This window comes from Microtus oregoni, unplaced genomic scaffold (genome assembly GCF_018167655.1).
Source record: "Microtus oregoni isolate MIOR12 unplaced genomic scaffold, Mior012 000005F_ref0000423, whole genome shotgun sequence".
Lineage (NCBI taxonomy): Eukaryota > Metazoa > Chordata > Mammalia > Rodentia > Cricetidae > Microtus > Microtus oregoni.
In genome coordinates, this window is record NW_024543064.1 from 8132984 (window position 1) to 8147140 (window position 14157).

Here is a 14157-nt window from a genome sequence, read left to right on the forward strand (position 1 = left end):
GCTGTCCTTTCGGCCACTTCTCTTCTGTCCCCTTCCTGCCATCTCCAGGTCTTCATTTTGCAGCTGGGCACGTCGGGGGACCGCTGCTCTTGTTGGCAACCTCAGCCACATCTGGCAGATGTGTCAGCAGGATGCAGAAGGGATGTGTGAGTAGCCTTAATGTGATGTGGGGGAGCAGCCGTGGGCAGAGCTGTGCCTGAAGAACCGGCTTGATGGCCTCCCCCTTCCTTATTTTCCATGTTCCCTGACCTCATCCCTTACTGGTACTTCTTCCTTTTATACTGGTCCCAGTAATTCACCATTTTCCTTTATCTTCCCATCCATGACTGCTGAGAGGGGGGATAGTTTTTCTTTTTTTTTTTGAGACAGGGTTTCTCTATTTAGCCCTAGCTGTCCTGGAACTCACTCTGTAGACCAGGCTGGCCTCAAACTTGGAGAGATCTCCATCTTCTGCCTCCCTGACATTAAAGGTGTGCACCACCACTGCCCAGCTTATCTCCCTTCTAGACCAGAATATAAGAAGTCAAGATTTGTAAGGCCCAGGGAGTTTAAGCTCAGTCCCTGGGCCTCTGCCCTCCCAACAATGACGGAAGAACACAGCCCTGTGGACAGGAAGGCCAGAGCTGGTGATCCATGCTCTTGGTCTCAGAGAGGATGTTGGGAGGATGTATCTCCCTTGAAGCTTGGAGCTGGTCTCAAACCCAGCCTAGACTGTGAGTCTCTGAGCTCCAGCTTAAACCCCTCCCTGCCCTGTGCATGGGGTCAGCCCAGGGTCTATGATGCTTATAGGATGTAAAACCAGAGAAAAGGTCCAAAACCACAGAGAAACCCTGTCTCGAAAAACAAAAAACAAAACAACAACAACAAAAAAAAAAAAACAAACAGGGGGGCTGGAGAGATGGCTCAGTGGTTAAGAGCATTGCCTGCTCTTCCAAAGGTCCTGAGTTCAATTCCCGGCAACCACATGGTGGCTCACAACCATCTGTAGGGAGGTCTGGCGCCCTCTTCTGGCCTTCAGGCATACAGACAGAATATTGTATACATAATAAATAAATAAATATTAAAAAAAAAACAAAAAACAAACAAACAAACAAACAAAAAACCAGAGAAAAGGAAGTAGAGACAGAAAAAACGCAACCAGGCTGTTCCACAGGGACCCAGGCACAGAGGACTTCTCCCCCTGGGATTCTGTGACTGTCATTTCTGCACTAGGACAGAGCGCTTGGTACTGGGTGAACCTGAGTGCTTTGATGTCTGTGCTGCTCCCTGGAGGAAGTTGTCTGACCTTACCTCCAGCTGTCTCATGGCAGCCATGACTGTGATGCCGGCACTCAGGAGGCTGAAGCAGGAGGATCCTAAATTCTACGCCAGCTTGAAGTACATATCGGGATAGGGCATTTAAAACAAAGCATGCCAGGTGGTGGTGCACACCTTTAATCCCAACAGACAGGAGGCAGAGGCAGGTGGATCTCTGAATTTGAGACCAGCCTGATTTACAGAGTTCCAGGACAGTCAGGGCTACATAGAGAAACCCTGTTTTGGAAATAAAAATTTAAAAACCATGGGAAAAAAAACAAACAAGATTAACCAATCAACATCCTAGGGAACTCACCTGGCAAGAGATAAAGCCACAGTGGGCTACTTCCTGTCCCAGCTGTAAGCATGTTCTACATGAAAGCCAGCCTACCAAGGTGAGCAGGCAGGCAGAAGGGAAGGAGGGAGTTAAATCTTTGTCTCCACGGTGCTGGGATGGAAGCCAGGGCCTTGCTCATGCCAGGCAAGTGTTTTACCCCAATCCTTGGAGAAAAGCAACTAATCAATGATGGTAGACATGACCAAGTCCAGGAGTTATGTGGATTTGTTATTTAAGACATAACCGATCATCTACAGGCACAAAGGGTCATTCCCACATTAGCCTGCCCAACAAGTGTGCTGGCGGCAGATCTGGGGAGGCAGTTTACAAGACTAACTTCATTTTGGACAGCAGTTCCATAGAGTGACTTATCATCTCTACCCGTGACTTTTTTCTTTTTTTTTTTTTTTAAATATTTATTTATTTATTATGTATACAATATTCTGTCTGTGTGTATGTCTGCAGACCAGAAGAGGGCACCAGACCTCATTCCAGATGGTTGTGAGCCACCATGTGGTTGCCGGGAATTGAACTCAGGACCTTTGGAAGAGCAGGCAATGCTCTTAACCACTGAGCCATCTCTCCAGCCCCCGTGACTTTTTTCTTGAGACAGGGTTTCTCTGTGTGGCCCTGGCCGTCCTGGAACTCACTTTGTAGAGGTGGATGAATTCGAACTTGGAGATATGCCTGTCTCTGCCTCCTGAGTGCTGGGATTAAAGCTGGCAGACAACCTAGGTCCCTCTGGTCATTCCCAGGCTTTAGCAACTTCGACTCTTGGAGGCCAGAACAAGTCTTGCACTACTTACCTGATGACCAGGGTGCAAGGCTGTCTCCCACCCAAATCACCTAACTAGCAAAGTCAGGTGTCAAAGGAACCCATTACAAATGACATAATACTCCCATCAAGAAATTCCAAAGGTTTTAGTCCCTGTGACTGTAATTAGGGACAATGACCAAAAGCTATAAAATAAGCAGGAAGTGAGATGACTTCCCAGATATCAACTTGGGGGTCACTGTTTTTCTGAGCAGCCCAGGGGACTACTGGAATTTGAGACAGGGTTTCTCTGTAGCTTTGGAGCCTGTCCTGGCACTCGCTCTGTAGACCAGGCTGGCCTCAAACTCTGGGATTAAAGGCGTGGCCGACTATTGGAATTTTTTTTTTAAAGATTTATTTATTTATTATGTATACAGTGTTCTATCTGTATGCTTGCTGGCCTGAAGAGGGCACCAGATCTTATTACAGGTGACTGTGAGCCACCATGTGGTTGCTGGGAATTGAACTCAGGACCTCTGGAAGAGCAGTCAGTGCTCTTAACCTCTGAGCCATCTCTCCAGCCCCCAACTATTGGAATTCTTAAACCAGGACATGGCTAATTTACAATTTTAGAACTCTAGGCAAAATTTCCATCTGGGTGTGGTGGCACAAGCCTTTTAATCTCAGTTCTTGGGAAGCAAAGGCAGGAGGATCTGAGTTCAAGGCTCGCCTGGTCTAGAAAGAGTTCTAGGACAGCCAGGGATACAGAAACCCTGTCTTGAACAACTAAAGATTTCCTGTTCCCCAGTACAAGCCAGTCTGAGCATTCTGTGGCTCAGACTCCAGGCCTCTCCGCGGCTGCTGCTGTGCTTGAGAAGACACTCAGTTCACAGAGCTGATGGATGTGGCTCTTTGGGAACCCAAGAGCTTGGTCTGAGCTGGAGATGCCACCCAGTATTTGGTATTCAGAGACTGACTTCCTGCTCCCTGGTGTCAAGCCCACAGCAGAGCAATTCTGCCCTCTACTTGGCTGGGCAGACACGAGCTTTGGGAAGGGCACCTAAGCAGTTAGGCTGAGGCCATGACAGTGAGGCCAATCAGCTCAACGGCACATGGTCTGAGTGTGCCAGACCCTGGGTCCCCACAGTCAGAATCACTCCTGTCAACACAGGGCACTCGGTGACGCTCAAGTTTGGGAGTCTGTCATGTCACTTCGATAGCGGAGCAACAGCGTTGGTGCCCCTGCCAGCCTATCATCTTCCCACAAGCTCCCCTCTCCCTTGGCTACAGTGGGGCATGGTTAACTCCTGCTCTAGCAAGCTTTCTGGGTCATTCCTGTACCTGGCTCCTCTCTCCAGAGACCAGAGCCCTGGTTCTGGTGAGAGGATGTGGTGAGGCTGAGAATCAAGTTCAGCACCTTGGAGAGAGAACAGCGTGCCTTTGAAACTTAGGAGGTGGATTTGAACTCAGGTTTTGATCCACAGAAAAAGCATTATAGGGGTAAGCAGATGTGATTAAACATGTTCCAGGTCCTTGCCAGTCTCTTCTGGGATTGCCTCTAGTGCCAGGGTGTACCCTGCCTCAATTCTGCAAGATGCCCACATTCTGAACACTCCGGGGCAGTCCAAAAGTTAGAGCCTGCAGATTTCACTATCTGGATCCTCTACCCGACACTCCTGTGGTGGGTGCTTGATTAGCCGAGGGGCTGGGCTTGTGACTGCTGGGTCCCCAGAGCCCACAGGCCTCCCTCATCATCAGTACCACTGGTGGGACCAGAAAAGGTCGGGGTCATGACTGAGTTATTATAAATACACATTTTTTGTTAGGTGACAGAGGGCATAGATGGTGCTGTACAGAGCTGGTTTAGGCTTGGGGCCAAACGCCACAAAGACTGAGTCCACCCAGCAGGGCAGGCCAGGCAGCATTCTGGGGCCTGTAACACTTGGTTGGTCGGTAAGAGTCACTGGGAGTCTCGTTCAGGGCTGGCGGGGCCCTAGACACCTTGGAAGCTCCTTGGTCCAGTCCGATTGAGGTCGCGGGTGGTATTGCAGTGGCACCTAGGCTCAGCTTATGTCATTCAGGGCCTGGTGGGACAAGAGGGCGTCAGGAAGATGTCTAAGATGTGCAGGACAAGGAGGCACAGCAGGGAGACTGGCAGGCCACTCACCTTGCGGGTGAACTCGGGCAGCACAAAGGCTGCGCGGTGCATGTCCGTGTTATAGTATTTCAGCTGCATCTGCTCCACCTGGGCCTGTGTCAGCTGCTGCACAGGCTCCCGGAAGTTGGTGCTCTGGGGACCAGGGACCAAAGGGTATCAAGAAGGGGCTCTCAGCGTCCACCCACACCCTACCTTGCAGGTGACCCCCAGCTCACCGGGTTTTTGCTACATAGCATGAAACCAATCTGGCCGCTTGGGTAGGTGGGGATGGTGCAGTAGGCATAGCCCACCACAGGGAAGAGAGATTTGCAGAAGTGCCTCATCTCCTTGATGAGGTCCAGGTGCAGCCACTGGCACTCACCTGTGGGGGAGTTGTGGGTCAGCCTTGCCACAGAGAGAACAGATGGCCCAATCGTGCATCCCACTGTGCCCATGCTCACCCTGGCAGCAAAGGATGCCATCCTCCTTGAGTGCTGTCTTCATGAGCTGGTAATAGGACTCCTTGAAGAGGCTCTCAGCGGGGCCTAGAGGGGCAGAGACCTCGGCTAACCTGGCTGAGACCCCCAGGCCAGTCATCCATGACCCAGCCACACGGTTTCTCAGCGGCAGAGATGGTGTTGGACCAAAGTTTGGGTATTGTGGAGCCTACTGCTTCCACCTGGGGAACCCTGCATTTAACCCCCTCCCACATCACACCCCACCCCACTCTCTTCAGGTCTCCATCTCTGGTGGCAAGGGAGAACACAGCTCTGGCTGGGGGGCTGCTGCGGGTATGGGGCTTGCCCTGGCTCACCCATGGGATCCGAGGAGTCGGTGATGATGACGTCGAAGGCATCTTGGTTCTGTTTCATGAACTCAAAGCCATCACCCACATGGAGGGTCAGCTTAGAGCTAGAATAACCGATGGCCATACCCGGCAGAAACTTCTTAGAGACTTCAATGACATCCTGGAGAGGGGGACAGGAGGGACTGTGCTGGGTCTGAGTTTAGAGACTCCTGGTTGAGTCTCCTTGGACAAGCCCTTCCCTTTCGGAACCCCAGTTCCCACAGATCTGTAAAATGGAAGGGACTCTGGAACTTCAGCTATTCAGGGGCTGACTGGTTCTCACCCGGAACGCACCATCATGTAGACCGAGTGTCCCGTGTACAGAGCAGGGCTTTCTTGACCCTTTATTAGGTTTTTTGAGACAGAGTTTTTCTCTGTAACAGCTCTGTAGACCTTGAACTCAGATCCAGTTACCTATGCCTCCCAAATGCTGGGATTAAAGGCGTGCACCACCACCGCCTGGGAGACCCTTTAATATTTTTGAACCAGTCTCATGTAACTCAGGCTGGCCTCGAACTTCGGATCTTGCTTCCATCCCCTAAGTGCTGGGATCTAGATATGTGTGGCTACAGAATTTCTTATGGCCAGGACCCTCCTTCTATCCCTAGCTAGCCTTATCAGGTCACTGCAATGTCTCCTCCAGTCCAGATGATCAGCTGTACGCTCAGGACTCACCTGCCCATCATCCCAGAACCTTGGGCAACGCTCAGTGCAGTGCTCACTAAAACCACACTGGGCATAAAGGGTAGATGCCTTAGTTGCTGGTGATGTCCCTGGCCTTGCCAGGGCCTTAAGGCAGAGACCAGCTCTGAACATACAGAATTAACATCCACAGTACAATGTGTGCCAGGCTTTACCTGGTTTTCCTACTGAATCATCTTTTCAGACTGAGGAAACAGGAACATTGAGCCATAGGGTGCAAAGTCAGGAAGGGACAGAGCTGACCCTGGGGACTCAGGCCTGTCCTACAGCACCCACCTCATCGATCTCACACTGGACCACAGACTCCACAGACGGGTGCTTCACCACTTCCCGTAGGACGCCCCCATCTCCACCCCCGATGATCAGCACCTGGGTGGAGGAAGGACAAGTCAGGCCTGAGCAGGTCCACTCCCACAGAACCTGGAACTGTCAATGCGCCTCCCAGCTACAGATCTCTGACTCATTTTCTACCTTCCAGAGAACCCTTCTGTCTTGGAAGCCCGGGTTTCCCCTCGGGGCTTCTCAAGAGAACAACCCCCCTAGGGGCTCCACTCATCCGGACTGGCAATTTCTAACAAACATCTGGGTGGCATCTGGCCCCACACCTAGTGCCAGACCTGTTTTGGGACCCTGAGCTCGGGGCCGAACCAGGGGGGGATGCGGTACCTTCCGCGGGTTGGGGTGACTGCAGAGCGGCAGGTTGGCGATCATCTCCTGGTAGGAGAACTCGTCCCTCTCGGTACACTGGATGACGCCATCCAGAACCAGCACGTTGCCGTAGGTTTTACTGCGGGCAGAGTGACAGTCGGGGATGTGGGTCCAGGGGCACGGGGAGAACGGGTCCCAGCCCGCCCTGGGTGCGCACCGTGGCCGCCACGGGGTCCCGGTGTGGGCCGTCGGGGTGACACGTGGCAGGCCGGCCACGAGTGGGGGCTGGGTGGGCCTCGGGGTCCCCTCAGCTGACGTGTCCTGGGAGTGACACGTGGACGCGGGGCCGGGACGCGGGCTTAGCGCGAGGGAGCCGGGCCTAGCGCAGAACTTCTGACAGCTGTCCCGGCGCGCGGCGGTCGGTACCTGCGGAAGACGAGGATGTCTTGGTACCGCGAGCGCCGGTGGTGCAGCAGCTGCTCCACCTGCAGCGACAAGGCCTGGCCAGGCCACAAGCTGCAGGTCTCTCGGAACCAGCCCTCGCGGATGGCGGCGGGGCCGGGCGCGGCTGTGCTGTCGGGGCCGGGATCCATGGCGGGCGGGCGGGCGGCGCGCGTCGCGGGCCCGGGACTGCAGGCCGCGCGGAGCCGCAGCACAACGGGACCAGCTCTGCCCGCCGCCCGCGCCACAACCTAACCCGTACGGGGGCGGGGCCTGTGTTGAGGGGCGGAGCCCTGGCCATCCAATGGCAGCGTGGGCTGGCCCGCGGCTTCACGGGTGCTCATTGGCCGCCGGGCCGCAGCCAGCGGTGATTGGCTAGGGCGAGCTGTCCGTCAGCAGCAGCAGGGTAGTGCGGCCGGCTGCCGGGCCACGTGGGGCCGAGGGGCCCTGGCGGCGGGAGGGTTCCGGGGCGGGCGGCGCCGGCGCAGGGGTTCAAGGGCCGGGGCCTCATCCTTGGCAGCTCACTGGGTTTGAGATCCTGAGTTTAGTCCGGGCCCCTAAAGTATTTTTATTTACATGAGAGGATTGTCGCGCCATTTGGCTCCTTTGCTTTGAATTGCGAGCCAGGAGCGGGTAGCTGCGGAATAAGAATGGGGCTCTTTCCCGAAGAGTTTCTAAATTTACCCGCAGATCCCAGGAAGAGGCCCTGCACATTCATATTCAGAACCAAAAAAGACTGGCGCGCATTTTTTTCTTTTTGACAAACTGAGTCTTGCTCCTTGAAGGGTGGGAGGGAACGTGCTGTTTTTATGAAAATGTCAAGGAACTTATCAGAATCACATTAAGCATGCTAATTACCAAATATTAAATGCTAATTGCTCCATACACAATTTGAATGCCAAGGAAGGAGGATGAACCCGGAATAAGCAATTCCTGACACGGTGTCAGGGATGGGTCTTGACTGACATTAGCGGCCTCCACCTGGAGCGGGAGCGTGCTCCCTTGTCATAACAACGCACTGGCTGAAGCGCACAGGCTGCTGTTGCTGGGGGCTGCAGCCTCAAATCTGTCCCCCCTTCTTGCTGACTTCAAGGTCCTAAATGGAGGAGCAAGGAAGGCAGTCCTAGAAAGTTGCCACCGCATCCAAGTAAAGGATCACAGTGGGTCAGATGGAGGGAGATAGTGTGTCCAGTTTTACAGGCTTGACTGGGATAGCCTGTACTTGGTAGAGTGTCCTGTACTTGGTAGAGTGCATGGCAGCTCGGCCTCTGGGCTATAACTGGCTGTTCACTTGCCAGGAGCTCTGAGCCAGAATGCAGATTGCCACAGGGGTAGGGATGGTTCCTGGAGATGCCAGCCCCTGATGACAGGCTGAGCTGGGTCCGGTCCATCCCTCCCCTGGGAACAAGGGTCCAGCATATACCCTCCAGGCATGTGCCTTTCAGGTTTAGGAAGATGGAGGTACTGAAAAAACTGCAAGTAAAGCCAGGCATCGTGGCATACATCTTTAATACTAACACCGAAGAGTCAGAGGCTTGAATCTCTCGGAACTATCTATAGAGGAAAACCAAGATCCATAGGAGACCTTGTCCCAAAGAAAACAAAAACAAACCAAAATACCAAAGGCAACCAAACCCCCCCCCCCAAAAAAAAAAAACAAAAAGTAAATAAAGACCTGCAAACAAAACCTCCCTGAAGCCGGTGGTGGTGGCAACACACTTTTAATCCCAGCACTTGGGAGGCAGAAGCAGGCTACCTCTGTGAGTTCAAGGCCAGCCTGGTCTATGGAGCAAGTTCCAGGACAGGCTCCAAAGCTACAGAGAAACCCTGTCTCAAAAAACAAAACAAACCCAAAAAACAAACAAAATCCTCCCTGAAAGCACAGCGACCGAGAAGCACCAGCCAGCTGGTGACCAAGAGGAAAAGCTGTGGTTCTGCTTTTATTCTCACTACCCAGTCCACATAAAAAGTGATACTGAAAATCAGATGCCAGGCAGAAAACAGAACACAAGCCTCAGCCACACCTCACTCCCAGGTGCTTGTGGACAAAGGGAGAGAAGGCAGGCTGAGGCAGTGGCAAGGTGAGCCTGTCAATGAATAGTGGCTGGCCATGGGGGCTGCCACATGGTGTATGTCACTGTGGAGTCTGGCTAGATCAAGAGATTGGTCAGCTTCTCCATCCTGAGTGCTGGGGTTAAACACATGTGCCATTCCACACAGCTTCGGCGAGTCTTTCGAAGCACTGGGTTTAGCCAGTAAATGCTGCGGCTGAATGGGGGCAGAGCCTGTGAGCAAAGGGCCTTCCCGTGCCCGACTAGGTCCAGCTTCAGCATGTCAGGGTCTATACCTCCTGCTTTCCTCCAATTTGGTCATCCTAGGTCTGTTCAAGTGATCACCCCCCTGGGCCTCGGCTTCAGCGGCCTGAGCTACAGCTGTTTTCCAATCTGCCAGGGCTCCCTCCCCACGCCCACCTTTTGTCCCAGAAAGGAAAAATTTAAAAATTTATTGCCTGTGCTGGCTAGCTATCTGGTTGACACAGCTGGAGACATCTGATAAGGGGGAACCTTAGTCAAGAGTACTCTACCACCAGATTGGCCTGTGGGATATTTTCTTTATTGATGATTGCCAAGAAAGGGCCCAGCCCACTGTGGGTGGCCCCCACCCTGGGCAGGTGGCCCTGGGTGTCTAAGAAAGAAAGTAGGCTGAGCAAGCCATGAGGAGCAACCAGTGGGCATGTTCCTCCACTTTAGTTCCTGCCTCTTCTTCAGGGTTTTCTTATGTAGACCAGGCTGTCCAAGACCTCATGATCTTCCTGCCTCCTCCTCCTGAGGGCTAAAATTACAGTCACCAGGCCTGCTTCTTCCTTTCCACTTACGGGCACAGCCCAGTGCCCTTCTGAGCATCCCCTGCCCTCAGTCTCTCTATGGAAAGTGCCCACCACTGCAGTTAGACTGCCATGGGTTAGCAGATTATGTGCTCCTTGCTCTTCAACGCTCACTGTTCTGGGATGTCTGTACACTGTGTGAAAATGTATTGCTGTGATTGATGGAACAAAAAGCTGAGCGGCCAATGGCTAGGAAGAGGTTCAGCAGGACATCTGGGGACAGAGAGTATATGCTGGGAAGAAGGGAGGAGATACCAGGAGACACAGAAGGGAAATGGGAGATGCAAGATGGAAGAGAAGTAACACCATAGGACAGATCATAGTTTAATACAAATTAGTTTATTTAGAAATAAGCCTAAGCAATTGGTTTAATTTCTTTCCGGTTGAGCTTTCATAATTAATAAGAAGCTGGGCGGTGGTGGCACACAACTTTCATCCCAGCACTTGGGAGGCAGAGGCAGGTGGATCTCTGTGAGTTCGAGGTCAGTCTGGTCTATACAGTGAGTTCCAGGACAGCAGCAGGGACTGTCGTTATTTGTGGGCTGGCAGTCCCAATGAATTTCTTTTCTTTCTTTTTAGTTTTTCAAGACAGGGTTTCTCTATAGCTTTAGTCTGTCCTGACTGAGCTAACTGGGCAAAGGAGTCTACCAGGCTCTCTAGCCCAAGGTAATGATGAAATTGATCAATCATTAGTAGGAAATGTGCTAGAAGCCTCTGAGTTTCATAAGAAACACCAAGTTAGACGGGCGGTGGTGGCGCACGCCTTTAATCCCAGCACTTGGGAGGCAGAGGCAGGCGGAGGATCTCTGTGAGTTCGAGACCAGCCTGGTCTACAAGAGCTAGTTCCAGGACAGGCTCCAAAACCACAGAGAAACCCTGTCTCGAAAAACAAAACAAAACAAAACAAAACAAAAAAAAAAAGAAACACCAAGTTAATAGCAAGGGTTTGAAGAAAGAGTTTTTTCCTATCACTTGACAACAAGCCAAAGAAATAAGGGGATGTCCTACCTGTTCTTTGTATAACCAAACACCACTACCTGCAGGAAATAAGCCTCAGGGTACTCAAAGAAATGTAATTTGGTAAATGGATGTGTTTTATTTGGTAGAGTTTAGAAAATTAAAATATGTACATCATACCATAGATTCAGGATTTCAATGGGCAACTGCTTTGAATTCTGAATAGGCTGATTCTGTAACTCCACATTTATTAGAAGTTACCTGTACAAATTAAGACTGACAGTGCTCCAGCATGTCTCTAGTAAAGGACAAAAGAAGCTATTACAGGTACACCACACAATTCTACAGGACAAGCAGTTATAGAAACATCTAATCAAACTCTAAAGGATAGGCTTTATAAACAGAAAGGGGTAATAAAGACCCCCAGAGATAGACTGCTCAAAATTTATTAACTTTAGGGCTGGAGAGATGGCTCAGAGGTTAAGAGCATTGCCTGCTCTTCCAAAGCTCCTGAGTTCAATTCTCAGCAACCACATGGTGGCTCACAACCATCTGTAATGAGGTTTGGTGCCCTCTTTTGGCCTGCAGGCACACACAGACAGAATATTGTATACATAATAAATAAATATTAAAAAAATTATTAACTTTAAATGTTCAAAATGCTATGAAAAAGGAACAGCAGCTGTGGAGAGACACTGGATGGTAGGAAAAAACCTGCTGAGCTAAATTAGCCTGTATACTTTAAGAATGTGCTGAACTCAGAATGGAAAACAGTTAAGTGTTACGTTGGGGAAGAGGTTTTGCTTTTATTTCCACAGGAGAAGATAAGCTATAGAAACCACCAAAATTGATAAAGATGAGATTTGAACAAGAGAGACCTCTTGATTAGAAGGGGCTATAGTTCATCAAACAATGTGGCCATTCAATCTAAAGTAACTTATAAGACTGGCAAATGTGTTTCATTTGATCTGATATAACCTGCCAAAAAGGGAAACTCTTCAAAGTTAGGGCTGGGGCAAGGTTTTGTTTTTATCTTTCCAGGAGAATAAAGTTTTTGTTTTTATCTTTCCAGGAGAATAAAGATCCAACTAAGGGATCTGAAGACCACTGGACAAATGAGACACCTGAAGAAAAAGGACAAACCCTGCAGAGAAAATGTCCTAAGAAAAGGAGTAAACCAGCCTAATGATCCAACACATTTCCAACAGGATAAAATTGCATAAGTCTTCCCAAATGTTTGCTTTGCTTTTCTCTACAGAGATATAAGTCAAATGGTCTTTTTTTTTTTTTTTTTGGTTTTTCGAGACAGGGTTTCTCTGTAGCTTTAGTGCCTGTCCCGGAACTAGCTCTTGTAGACCAGGCTGGCCTCGAACTCCCAGAGATCCGCCTGCCTCTGCCTCTGGGATTAAAGGCGTGCGCCACCACCGCCCGGCTTCAAATGGTCTTTTTTAAAGTCCCAGTTCAATTAAAAATTAAAGCAGGGGCTGGAGAGATGGCTCAGAGGTTAAGAGCACTGGCTGCTCTTTCAGAAGTCCTGAGTTCAATTCCCAGCAACCACATGGTGGCTCATCTGTACTGAGATCTGGCGCCCTCCTCTGGCATGTGAGCATACATCAAGGCAGAATGTTGATTACATAATAATCTAAAAAAATAAAATTTTTTAAAAAAAAAGAAAAAAAAATTAAAGCAGGTTTTGGAGTTAGGGTGTGGCTCTCTCCTTCTCAAACCCCAAGCATGCTTGTTTTTTTTTTTTTGTTTGTTTTTTTTGTTTTTCGAGACAGGGTTTCTCTGTAGCTTTGGAGCCTGTCCTGGAACTCCCTTGGTAGACCAGGCTGGCCTCGAACTCACAGAGATCCGCCTGTCTCTGCCTCCCAAGTGCTGAGATTACAGGCGTGCGCCACCACCGCCCTGCCCAAGCATGCTTGTTAAAGGAAAATCCAAAATCTCTGTCTCATGTCAGAAAAGCCAGCTGGTATGGGACGGAAGAAAAACCAAAATTAAGGGACTATTATATTGCCACTAATCTCATAATGCTTTGGTTCTCTTCTAACATACAGGTAGGTATACATGCAGAGCATTTATTAAAAAATACTTATCTATATATAGATATATAACACAAATATATAAAATCTCTCTCTCTATATATATATCTAGAAAAGCCTTTTGCTTTTAATTTTTTTTTTTTTTTTGGTTTTTCGAGACAGGGTTTCTCTGTGGCTTTGGAGCCTGTCCTGGAACTAGCTCTGTAGACCAGGCTGGTCTCAAACTCACAGAGATCTGCCTGCCTCTGCCTCCCGAGTGCTCGGATTAAAGGCGTGCGCCACCACCGCCCAGCTGCTTTTAAATTTAAGAGACCCACCTACCTCTGCCTCTTGAGTGCCAGGATTAAAGACACGTGCCACCACCGCCTGGTTTAAATTTATTTTTCTTTTTTTTCTTTTTTTGGTTTTTTCGAGACAAGGTTTCTCTGTGGTTTTGGAGCCTGTCCTGGAACTAGCTCTTGTAGACCAGGCTGGTCTCGAACTCACAGAGATCCGCCTGCCTCTGCCTCCCGAGTGCTGGGATTACAGGCGTGCGCCACCACCGCCCGGCTAAATTTATTTTTCAATTGACATTTTTGCCTGCATGTATGTCTGAGCAAGGGTGCCAGATCACAGACAGTTGTGAACTGCCATGTGGGTGCTGGAAATTGAGCCCAGGTCCTCTGGAAGATCAGTTGGTGATCATAACCACTGGGCCATCTCTCCAGCCCCCAGAAAAGCCTTTCAGTATATTACGAATACTACAAAAAATGTCCCAGCACTGAGGAAATGGAGGCAGGAGAATCAGGAGTTCAGGGTCATTCTTGAATACACAACAAGTTTGAAGCCAGTCTGGGCCTTAAGACTCTGTCTCAGTGGGTAAAGGTACTTGCCACCAAGCTTGGCAACCCGAGTTGGATCTTCAAGACCCACATAGTGGAAGGAGAGAACCGATTCCCATAAATTGTCCTTTGACCCCCACACTAGACTGTGCAGACACATAATAAATAAATAGTGTTAAAAAAAAAAACCAAGATAATGTCAAAGGTCTAGGGATATTCCTCAGTGTGGGCCACTTGCCTAGCAGTGTGAGACCCTAAGTTAAACCCCAGCCTGATGAGACCTGGCCGTGG

General features: G+C 50.1%; 1 protein-coding gene across 1 annotated transcript; it reads right to left on the bottom strand.

The window, feature by feature from the left end:
• Positions 1–4182: 4182 nt before the first annotated feature.
• Positions 4183–7412, bottom strand: LOC121447815 (spermidine synthase). The gene is made up of 8 exons (XM_041651102.1): positions 7148–7412; positions 6740–6860; positions 6350–6442; positions 5339–5492; positions 4986–5069; positions 4761–4906; positions 4555–4677; positions 4183–4471 (listed from the first exon to the last, which is right to left on the bottom strand). Exons 1-8 carry the CDS (start codon positions 7312–7314, stop codon positions 4451–4453), a joined length of 909 nt encoding a protein of 302 aa, XP_041507036.1. The 5' UTR covers positions 7315–7412; the 3' UTR covers positions 4183–4450.
• Between the last annotated feature and the right edge of the window lie 6745 nt (positions 7413–14157).

Coding starts and splice junctions, on each gene's coding strand:
- LOC121447815 (XM_041651102.1), bottom strand. CDS start 7,314: ATGGATCCCGGCCCCGACAGCACAGCCGCGCCCGGCCCCGCCGCCATC. Junction 5,493..6,349: donor TCCAGTGTGAGATCGATGAG/GTGGGTGCTGTA, acceptor CCCCCTCTCCAG/GATGTCATTGAAGTCTCTAA. Junction 4,678..4,760: donor TGCTATGTAGCAAAAACCCG/GTGAGCTGGGGG, acceptor CCTGGTCCCCAG/AGCACCAACTTCCGGGAGCC.